Source organism: Otolemur garnettii, unplaced genomic scaffold (genome assembly GCF_000181295.1).
Source record: "Otolemur garnettii isolate 467f Iridium unplaced genomic scaffold, OtoGar3 scaffold00026, whole genome shotgun sequence".
In the NCBI taxonomy this organism is placed as follows: Eukaryota; Metazoa; Chordata; class Mammalia; order Primates; family Galagidae; genus Otolemur; species Otolemur garnettii.
Window position 1 is genome coordinate 16076008 of NW_003852421.1, and position 11406 is coordinate 16087413.

The 11406-nt window shown below is 43.5% G+C and overlaps 1 protein-coding gene across 1 annotated transcript in view; it reads right to left on the reverse strand.

Moving 5' to 3' along the window:
• Window positions 1-1039: 1039 nt before the first annotated feature.
• The window catches only part of MBOAT1 (membrane bound O-acyltransferase domain containing 1), a 96148-nt gene continuing 85781 nt past the window's right edge, over window positions 1040-11406 (reverse strand). Inside the window, exons 11-13 of the mRNA XM_003788330.3 lie at window positions 11006-11138; window positions 8589-8740; window positions 1040-1636 (exon numbers count right to left, since the gene is read on the reverse strand). Of these exons, the coding sequence (XP_003788378.1) occupies window positions 1510-1636; window positions 8589-8740; window positions 11006-11138 (412 nt within the window). The 3' untranslated portion in view covers window positions 1040-1509. The remainder of the gene's footprint in view (window positions 1637-8588; window positions 8741-11005; window positions 11139-11406) is intronic.

Here is an 11406-nt window from a genome sequence, read left to right on the forward strand (position 1 = left end):
AGCCTTGGGAATAAAAACTGAAATCATGCCAACACGCAGGCATGCCAACACTGAGCAGGCTACGGTGCGCAGATTTCAGGTAAATGAAACCTTAAGTGTGTGCACATTTGTTAAGACACACAAACACACACACTTCTGAACATCAAGACTCCGTTGGCACACACACAAAAATTGTTCCCATCACAAATGTTTTCCTTCTAGAAACATATTATTTATTCAGTAAGAAACTTTTTTACCATCCGAATCAAATAAACTTTCTCCTCCCAAGCCATTTAATCGAGGGCACACCACTGCAGCACGTTTTATCATCATCATTTTCAACACTCAATCCCATGTTTTCTTCTCTCACGTAGAAGTCCCCGAAAGGAGCCACAGCTCTGTTTCATTCATAACCCAGATGGAAAACTGTCTTTCAATTTCTGCTTTCCAATGTTATGATTCAATGAAAACAAAGCTAATCAGCCACGAAAACAGAAAGATGAAAATCAGCCCCAGTGTATGTCACGGCCATGATCATCAACACCTCCACGAAATGAGGGGAGAAAAGAGAGAAACATCTTAAAACTTCTACTAATATATAACTTTAAATTACTTTCAAAAAAATTATTTCTTTAAAAGGCATCCTGTTGCCTTTCATGGTGTCAACATGAGGTGTCTTCTCAGGGCCATTCCTGGGCAAGCAGATGGCACATGGGAAATGGGAAATGTTTGGAAAACAGTAGCCTCTTAGGCTCCCGGTGCACGTGTACAGGAGACTTTCTGATTTCCAATCTTGGCTCAGAGTTCAGAAAAAGGTGGGTGGGGAAGGGGGGCGCATACATTCCTGAAAAAAAAAATTGCTGCCTATTTGAGGGCACGCCTGACTTTCAGTCCATTCAAGTGTTCACGGTTAGTCCTCAAGGCTCATGGAGTATTCAGTGCTCTGAAAACCTTCCTCCACGATCCTTCTCTTGCACAATCATCATCTTCTACTTTGTTGTTGTTGTTGTTGGTGGTGGTGGTGGTTTATTTATTTTTGGTTTTGCTGACTCTGCCAGGACTCAAATCTAGAAAGCCACAGTCCTTTGAGTGTAGTTATTGTGTCTGGAAACCAGTTATGTCACAAGTCCAAGGGCCCATGGCTTCCCAAGGGAACAGCCACATCTGGGTAAGTCCTGAATAACAAGCCTTTTTAGCAATCGCCTCCTAAGTTCCGGAGCTGATGCCTGCGTCCCAGCATCCAGGGGCTGGAATCATGCCAGAAAAGCAAGGAGCCCGTAGGCCGGAGCAGACCGTCTCTGCAGCTCCCGCACATCCTCCACCCCACTTGAATGTCCTGTAAAATATTCAAACAAATAAACTGGACGTGGCCGATTTATCTGTACAAAAAGGCTTTACAAAAATACTTCCCTGCATTTTAAAAAAAGAAAAAAAATGCATGTAAACATCGCCTCCACATCCCTGGAGCATCCGTGAGCCCTTCCATCTCATCTCTCACATGTTTTTCGGCTCTACCTCTTCTCGGAGGTATCAATCTGCTTTCTTCTTCTTAACAGAGTTCAGAGTCTGAGGCCACCTTTGAGCATGAGCTTGTGGTTTGATTGGCAGAAATAGTATTATCAGGAGACTTATGATGTGCAAATAAAAGTACATGGACCTAGGAATAAAAACATAAAAATTATATTTCAAACAAGGATACAGCTGAGAAATGTCACCTGATCACGTCACCTTCGGTATGGTGAGCGTAGTGTGTGTGGCAGGATCCACTCTCTAGGTAACTCTCTTTGGTGGGTAAACAGGTGAGGAATGGACTGAAAACGCACAGCTGGGCAGAGCAAGCCACCAGCACATCTCTGTCTAGACATGGCATCTTCCCACGGACAATACAATACACAGACCAAGAGCATTAACCCCACAACAGCCAAAAACCCCATATTCAAAGCCTGAGGACTCACAAGGACAAATTCAAGCTTCACAGTCATGTGCTATAGAATAACAGTCCAGTCAACAACGGACCACACAGGACAGTGGTCCCATTAGATTATAATGGAACTGAAAAGCTCCTGTCACCAGAGAGCCATTATGATGTGCTAGTGCAACGTGTTACTGATGTGTGTGTGGTGGTGCTGGTGTAAACAAACCCACTACGCTGCCAGTCGCACAGAAGTGCCGCACACACAAATTACATACAGTGCACAACCCAGCAACTAGGTCACTGGCTTATTTACTTACTCAGGGCTGAGTTTGAACCCACCCCCTCTGGTATATGGGGCCGGCGCCCTACTCCTTTGAGCCACAGGTGCCGCCCACTCTATTATGTTTTATTATCATTTTAGAGAGCATTCCATATATGTATATATGTGTATATATATATAACATTAACTGTATTAACTGTGACATTCCATATATATGTATATGTGTGTATATATGTAAATAAACTGTAGTAACTGTAACATTAGTTAATGTATATGTATCTTATATATATAAACATTAACTGTAAAACAGCCTCAGGCAGGCCCTTCAGGAGGTGTCAGAGGAGAGGGCCTTGGGATCACAGGAGATGACAACTTCGTGTGTGTTACTGCCCCGACCACCTTCCAGGAGGACAAGCTGGAGCAGTGGGCAATGGTAGTACTGATGATCCTCACCAGTGTAGGCTGTGTGTCTTTTGGTCTCAGTCTTTACCAAAATGGGAAAGAATAAAAGTAAAACCTTTTAAGAAAGGAAAAAAGCTTATAGAAAAAGGACATTAAAAAAGTATTTTTGCACATCTGTACAGCGTGTCATTTTAAAGCTGTTATTACAAAAAACTCAAAGTTTAGAAAAAAGTAAAAAAAAAAGTTACAGTAAGTAGTTATGGTTAATTTTATTATTGAAGAAAAAAAACTTTATAAACTTTTTTATGCTATCTAATTAAAAACATTTTCCATATATGAGATACATGAGAATTTGCTTTTCCAAATGATTTCCTAAGAAGGGTTCTTAGGAACCCTTTCATCATAAAGCTTAAACTCGTAGCCCAAGTGCACAGTGTTCATGAAGTCTACAGCAGTCACAATGACGTCCCAGGCCCTCGAGTTCCATCACCAACTCACCCCGAGCAACCTCAGTCCTGTCAGCTCCATCCATGGTAAGTTTTATACCATATTTTCACTGCACCTTTTCTATGTTTAGATACACAAATCCTGTGTGTGACAATCACCTTCAACATTCAGTGCAGCAAGCAGGATGCTGCACAGACTTGCAACCTGGGAGCAAAAGGTCACACCGTTTAAGCCTAGGAGTACTGTGGGCTACCCCACCTAAGTCTGTCCCAGTGCACTCCGTGACGTTCCAGCAATGACAAAACTACCTAACGGCACATTTCTCAGAATGTGTCCTTGTCATTGAGCAATACATGACTGCGTTCTGGTCCCCAAACACAATGCAACTAAAACGAGCCCATATGCTCTCCTCAGGTATGACAAGTTCTTCTTACGTGTCTTATGAGTCAGATGCATCCTGATTTTGAGAAGCTAGTCCAGTATCTTGTACGCTCAATGAATCCCCAACAATTAAAAAAAAAAAAAAAAAAAAAAAAGCTAGTCCATAACCCTGCAGATTACGGTCAGCTAAACTAATGAGAAACACATTTTGCTTTTGGAGTTTTGACCTTCTGTTGCCAAAGCCTGGTCTTCAGCACAGTGTGCAGAGTGCGGGTATGTAGCACTGCACTTATCATCCAATGCAAGTGATCACAAACAGCTCACATTAGCACAACTATTCTAGATCCGTTTGGAAAGGTTAAGCTCGCACTTTCTCCAGTGCTTTTTGCAGATTAAAGGAAAATGTTAAGCGAGAATCATTCCCCAGCTTCTGTGATCTGAGATCAGACACATTAGAATCAGGTAACTCACAGACACCCTAAGTTTCTCCACCTTTTCACAAAAGGAACGCTTCTTGACAATGTCTGTTGAACAGTCAAGAGCTCTAAGAGAAGCAAACATATCATCGTGCATTTATTCTTTCAATAAACATTTACATTAAACTAAGATCTACGAAAAGGTATAAGCTTCTGCCCTTTCCCTTGGGGGAATGGAAACAAGTCCATGATTAATGGTTGTTTAACCAGCTGAGGGGCGAACAACCACAGCAAGTGACCATATAATTTACCATCTCACCAAGACATTACTGCTGGTGAGAAAGGGCTAGATAAACACACGGGGATAACAGGCATAAACTGGAATACTCACAGGCACACGCCCTGGTCATAGGTATTACAAAGCAAGCTTTCAAAGTCTGCGTGCCAAAAATACACCTTGTTTTTGAGCTTTGCCTTCATCTTCCTTATGTGGCCAAATCTACACTGGAGCAGTTGTGTTAGATTAAATGCAAATACTTTGAAAGTCAAAGGAATAAAAGTGTCAACCCCCAGTGAGATTTAGTAACCTCTTCTGACATTTTGTTTCTTTAACATTTTAGGAATATTTCATCCTTCCGTTATGAAAAAACTCAACTCAATCAACATTTATTGAGCATGCGAGGCCCTGACCTGGGTCCTCCAGACACAGAGATGGGTAAGGCACAGTCCCTGCTTTCAAGGAATTCACTATCTATAACAAGTTTCTACACAAACGCTAATGTTCTTTCACACTGAATTTGTGAAAGTGCTAGCTAATTAAAAACATGAGATACATGAGAATTTGCTTTTCCAAATGATTTTATAAGAAGGGTTCTTTCATAATATATTTCAGTGTTCCTTTGGGGCTCATTTACAAGCTAAAGAAAAAAATTAGACTGAGGACTTTAAGCCTGAGCTCTGAAGCCGCTCTAGATCAAACACTGATGAGGCCTAAGGACAAAGCACAACAGAAATTCCCACGTTAAGCAGTGAGGATGTGCTGGGAAGTCGGTGTGCACGCACTGCCACTCACTGCCAGTTACTGAAGTGAGGAACAGATCTGGAACGCAACTGGCCTCACCTTCCCTAAAACGCTGTGCAATTTTAATTTCTTTCACCAGATTCAGGGATTTTTCTTATAAGATTCTGAAAGCACCTTCTGAGGTGACATCAATCTGTAAGAGTCACAGGCAACATGGGGGTATTAAAATTCAAGTTAATTGCCTAATCTATCAATAAAGAAATTAAAAGTAAAAAATAAAATAAAATTCAAGTTAATGCCAGGTGTGGTGGCTCACGCCTGTAATCCCAGCACTCTGGGAGGCTGAGGAGGGCAGATCACCTGAGCACACAGGTTCGAGACCAACCTGAGCAAGTACGAGACCCTGTCTCCAAAAAATAGCAGCCGGGGGGTGGGGTGGGGGGTGTTGTGGTGGGCGCCTGTAGTCCCAGCTACTCCGGAGGCTGAGACAAGAGAATCGTCTGCGCCCAAGAGTTTGAGGTTGCTATGAGCTATGATGCCACAGCACTCTGCCAAGGGCAACATGGTGAGACTCTGTCTCAAACTGAATGAATAAATAAATAAATAATAAAACTCAGTTCCTCCATCTTACTAGCTACATTTCAAATGCCTAACAGCCACGCATGTCCTGGGTGGCTGGGGTTCAGGGAGGCATGGACAGAACATTTCTATCATTGTAGAAGCTTCTATTGGACAGGGCAGCTAGATAAATATTTAAATCATATACTAGACCAGCTAACAAGATAAAATATTAGTTTAACTCACCTGAAATGGGCCAAAGTGGCAAGAATGTCAATTTTCTGTTTCATTCTAAACATTTTTAAGAAGTATTCTAGATTATTTTTAAAAAGAAGTGAAAAGCTACTTGATGATTTGACTCTGCCCCCTTGAGTCCCCCTCTAACCCTAGAGATTGGCATCCTTTAGTTGGTTAAATGCATGTTATCAGATTTAACTCTGAGGCTCAGCCCTAGCATTTAGTTGCTGTGTGAGTTTTGTTAAATTCCCTACCCTCTCAGAGCCCCCACTTTCTCATGTGATAACCAGAGATACGGATACCCACCCCTCTCCCCTCAGCTCAGCACTCTCTCCCTTGGGTTCTGTCTTCTGCCCACATTCACATTTCTCTAGTTCTCCGTGTGCAGAGCTTCCTCCTGGTATACCACACAGGCTTTTCTACGCTTTTCTGAGCCAAGAGCACTGCCCACAGTGCCCAGCCTCGCCCACTACACATACACGGTGCTGGCTCCACTCCCACTGCACAGCCTCCAGGACTGAGCTGGAATGCCACTTCCTCCCAAAAGACGCCCCTGCACACTAGGCTAAGTCAGATTCCTGTTATATGCTATGCTCTCATGAAGCCCTGTACCGGAGTACCATCTCAGCGTGTATTTATACATTTCTCAATTATTGCCTACCTCCCGCCCCATCAAGCTATCCCCTCCGTGGGAGCAGGTCTGAGCTTGCCATTCCATCCCCAGCTCCCAGCACAGTGCCCAGCACCCTGACGACACTGAGCTGAGTAAAGGCCTTTCTGCTATAACAGCAATATCCTGAGCTTAGAAATACCAGGGCTGGTGGGGTTTGGAAAGCAGGATAGAAGCAGACAACTCCAAACCTAGGAGACTTTGTAGCCAGAGCACTAACCAACACAAATTAGCACTCAGGGCAACAACAGAGACAGCTCGGGCAGACAGTTCAGTGGGACAGGAGGCTGCTTGGGGGTGGGGGGTGAGTAGAAAGACAAAAAGCAAAAGAGAGAGGTCAGATGTGGGCTGTGGGCTCTGACACAGCAGGAACAAAAGTAGTGCGAGGAGGTCGTGGGACTGCCCTCGGGTGGGCACAGGGGGAACAACCCTGTGAGAGCCACAATGCCACCTGGGGACGCCTCTCTCTAGGGGGGAGCCAGTGAAGGCGTGCTCAATTCCATCTTCTCCATACAGGACTCCTACAACTGTAGCAGCTGGACTGAGGGCTTGCTTTGGGTGGGGGTGGGGGCTGGAGGTGTTGTGTTTTATTTTGTTTTGTTTTTTTCTGGCCAGAAATCAGAATTCTCTTCCCAGTCTTCCAGTGCCCCTCACCTAGAAAAATTTGTGTAAAAACCAGTACAACTTCCATGTTCTATCAGCATAACTTCTTATAGCCTCCCTGTGGCACTAGCTAGTATTTTGCACGAGTGTCTCCCACCCCTTCCCGACCATTCCATCAACTACAGAGGATCCCCACTTATAAATCAGGTGTGTCTGTGCTATGTCCACGTCACTGTTTTAAATCCGAGCACATTCCAGGGTTAACGAGAGAAGCCTGTACAGCCCCTGAAGTAACCCAAGTCAGCACTCACTGAGCACAGACCACATGCCAGATTCCGATCTGGGCCCTCTGCTGGTTTGCATGTCAGCTCCAATATTCAATCCCGACGACAGTGCTGTGGGGTGGAGTCTATTCTCAGCTCCACTTTACAGTTGAGAAAACACAGGGGTCACACAACCACTTCACAATAGTGGAGAAACTCAACCAACTAAACACACAGGTGAAATAACAAGAGTAAACTGCAGGTTTGCAGTTGATTTGGAGCATGAGTGGTCTCCAGTGTGTGCCTCCCCCTCCTCCCTAAATTCCCCCCACCATGGGCAACCAGCAGCATAACCTACATACACCTGCTGAATGGCCATCTCCAAGCACAGAGGAACCCTCCCCAGACTACACTGGGGCCAATCCCTGCACCAGCAGTGCTGCAGCTCCTGGCCATCTTGGTCCTACTCTCAGAACGCCCCACAGTCTCCAGCATGGTTTCCCCCCCCCCCCGCCAGGAAAAGGAGCCACGGGGAGCAAATGCACCCTCTGAATTCTCAATCCAACCCATCCCTTCAAAGTACACTGATATAAATGTCCCTGTTTACATTATGAATGGCTTAAGAGATTCTCGTCCACTTAGCTCTTATGTATTTGAACACTGCCTCTAGGATAGCTGTTTCTTCTTCTTTTTTTTTGAAACAGAGTCTCAAACTGTCACCCTGGGTAGAGTGCTATGATGCCAGCACTCATAGCAACCTCCAACCCCTTGGTTTAACAATTCTCTTGCCTCAGCCTCCCAAGTAACTGGGACTTACAGGTACCTGCCACAATGCCCAGCTATTTTTTGGTTGTAGTTGTCATTGTTGTTTGGCAGGCCCAGGCTGAATTCAAACCCACCAACTCTGGTGTATGTGGCCGGCGCCTTAGCCACTTGAGCTACAGGTGCCACCGAGGCTAGCTTTTTCTTCTTAATGCTTCTGTGGATGTTTTCCTTTTCCTTTCTTTTTTTTTTTTTAAAGATAAGGTCTCACTCTCACTCTGTTGCTCAGGCTAGAGTGCAATGTAACAATCACATATCTCACTGTACCTTTGACCTCCTGGGTTCAAGTGATCCTCCTGTCTCAGCCTCTCGAGTAGCTAGGACTACAGGTATGGACTATCATGCCTGGTTAATGTTTTCACTGTTTTGTGGAGATGGGGGGGGGGGCGTTCCCTACCTTGCCCAGGTTGGTCTCAAGTAATTCTCCCGCCCAAGTTTCCCAAAACACTGGTATTATAGGCATGAGCTGCCCAGCTGCTATGGACATTTTCACATTGACGCCCCAATAGAAATCCTTAGGACTGCTTGCTTCAGTGTGTGCCCCCTACCCCAAGACAGCTTAGTAGATGGCAACTGAGAACAATGCAGACTTACTTGTATAAACTGATGGTTGGTTCCACTGCCAACATAACAAAGGGCGCGACCGTGTAAGACACAGCCAGCTGAGTGGCAGCCCAGGTGACCACATCGTAAGCGACCTTGACAACTTTTGAAGAAAGGAAGTAATGCCTGTAGTTGTTTCTCACCTTCAAGCCCAGAAGGCACAAATGGGGAAGAGGGGGTGAAAAACAAAACAACTGTTACTCCATGCACACAGGTGAGCCCAGCAACACAGCCTGCAGAAAACCACCACCACCTAGTGCTATTTTCAACTAAAAGACCATTGTGGCTCTTCTTACTTGAAAAAAAAGAAAAAACGTTCACAGTAGAAGAACATTCAAACTACACAAAAGGAAAAAGAACTTTGTTTTCTTTTTTAACATCTCCTAAAGAAAAGTATCATTGAAGAACTTGGTCCAGAGCCTTGTAAGCCTCTTCCGTTCGTATAGATCCACATTTATATTCTTAATGGCACCAATATATTTCCAGCCTTTCTCATTTAGTTATACATCATCAACTTTCTCCATGTCAGTGAATATTAATCTCCAATATAATTTTTAAGTTAATTATGCAAAATTTAGCTTCTCTCCCCATCTCCTGTTTTGCTATTATAAATAATTCTGTGATGCACACCCTTGTAATAATTTACGTCCTATTTCCTAGTTGTTTCCTTTGGGTACTGATGATACAGATAATATTCCTATTAGTACTGACAATAGCCGCTACCATTTATCGAGTTCTTACTAAGTGCCAAGCCTGTGTTCATGGATCATCTCTGTTGATTTCCCCAATAAGCTTATTCTGTAGGCATCATTATTCTCATTTTACAGGTACGGAAACTAAGACTTAGGTAAAGAGACAGTTCTTTGAAATGGAAAATCAAGGGGTATACTGCTTTGTAGATCTTTTGACACATGTAACTAGACTTGCCTATAGAAAGACACCTGATTTCCAGGTGCCAGAATCAAAGGCAGAGCTGGAACAGGCAGGTCATCCCCAAACCACGAAGGCGTTCAATGGCCGAGGCTGCCCAGCAAGCTAAAAAATCCATCTCCTACCTAACTTGTGAAAAATGTTTCCAGATCATTCAAAAAAAAAAAGGCTCTACAGAAATGAAAGCCTTTATGCCAGTTAAGGTCATAGAACTAAAGACATTTTAAGGAATACTATTCTGGATATGTAACAAACAAAATTCTGACCTTTATTTCTTAGTTTGTCCTGGCCATCTGTTCTGTGCTTTCCTTTTATAATCTGAGTAGGTATATGAATGGGAGAAAAGAAAATACCTTTCCTGTTTTCTCTGTACAAATACACTCGATATGCACTTAATTTTAAAAGTGTATTGCTGGTATGAATAGCAATCAGTCATCTACCTTGTGCACATGTATATTCCAACACACCTTTGTCTAACTAAAACAGAAACTCCTCAGGGAGGAGCACTTGTTTGCTCACTGTGGTAGCCTAGCACCTAGAACCCTGGCACTCAGCAGCGTTCCTAAAATAATCACGGAATAAATGAATTAAAGGATAAGTGAACAGCCACGATGGGGCTGCTGAATTCACATCCAAAACGCAGTTCAACAAACATCACTCAAAGCTCGTGGCATCTGAAATAAGGAAGGCCACAAACATTATCAAAGATTGGGACTAAATCAAATACAAACCTCCACTATTTAACAATGAAAGCATTTTGAATTGCAATTACATCTATACACATACACCTTCTTCTTTGGGGACAGTCTTATTTTTTATTCTTTTATTATCTTGCTCTACAACAAGCAAACAGCAGGAACAATCGAGGACAAACTAATGATTCCTCAAAACACCTAGAGAACCAAATTTATAAAATTCATAAAGAATTTCACAGAAATCAATTAAGAGAGCTGAATCAGGCATGAGAACATAAGAAGTTAGACAAATTCCTAGCAGACACATCTCTTCTGGCTGCTGTCTCACTGACTGCTCACAGACATTGTGAATTATTTCTAGGCTGAAGGCAATGAAATGAGGAATTCAGGGGAACATAAGCAAAGTGAAGGCCGGTGGAGCCCACATTAATTAATAGCCATCATCATCCATAATTAGTATATGGTGTATGTTCATAGCCTTTAATGATTAAAAACATTTTCACCTCCTAAGGTACTCAATATTGCTCCTAAAATTCCTTTGGTTTTACAAGCACCCTCTGTAAATAACATGAAAATAAAATGGTTGACCATTTTTTGTAATGACCACAAGTTCCTCTATACTGAAGTGTTTCTCTAATGGGAAGCCTTCTGCATGCTGTTTGATTTTTCAGAATATCACTCCCACCTTCCATCTCTGCTCCTAACTCTGCTAGGATTCTAAAGATGACAAACACACAAGCATCAGATTCTTAAGGGAAAGACCCCACATCCAAGGAAGCTTACCGCTCTAGCTGCTAAGGTGACCAGGGTTCCAGTTAAGAAGGTAAAATAGTATCCAGGGTAGACGCCGTGCCACAAAGCAGACAGGATGAAGGTTAGCACCGTGGGGTACCATGGAACCCGCTCATAGCACACGCTATAAAAAGAGGAAAGAACAACCAGTAAAACGTACCAGAAACTTCTGGGCACAGCTGCTCATTTTGGGATCGGACAACACAGAAATCATTCGATCCATTTACTGATGTGATGACTGCCTGACCCTGTGCAGGGATGCAGTGTGAGCCAGGGCCTGAGCGGCTCTGGTTTCTGTGACCCCTGACCCTGTGCAGGGATGCAGTGTGAGCCAAGCAGTCTGAGAGGCTCTGGTTTCCGTGACCCCTGACCCTGTGCAGGGATGCAGTGTG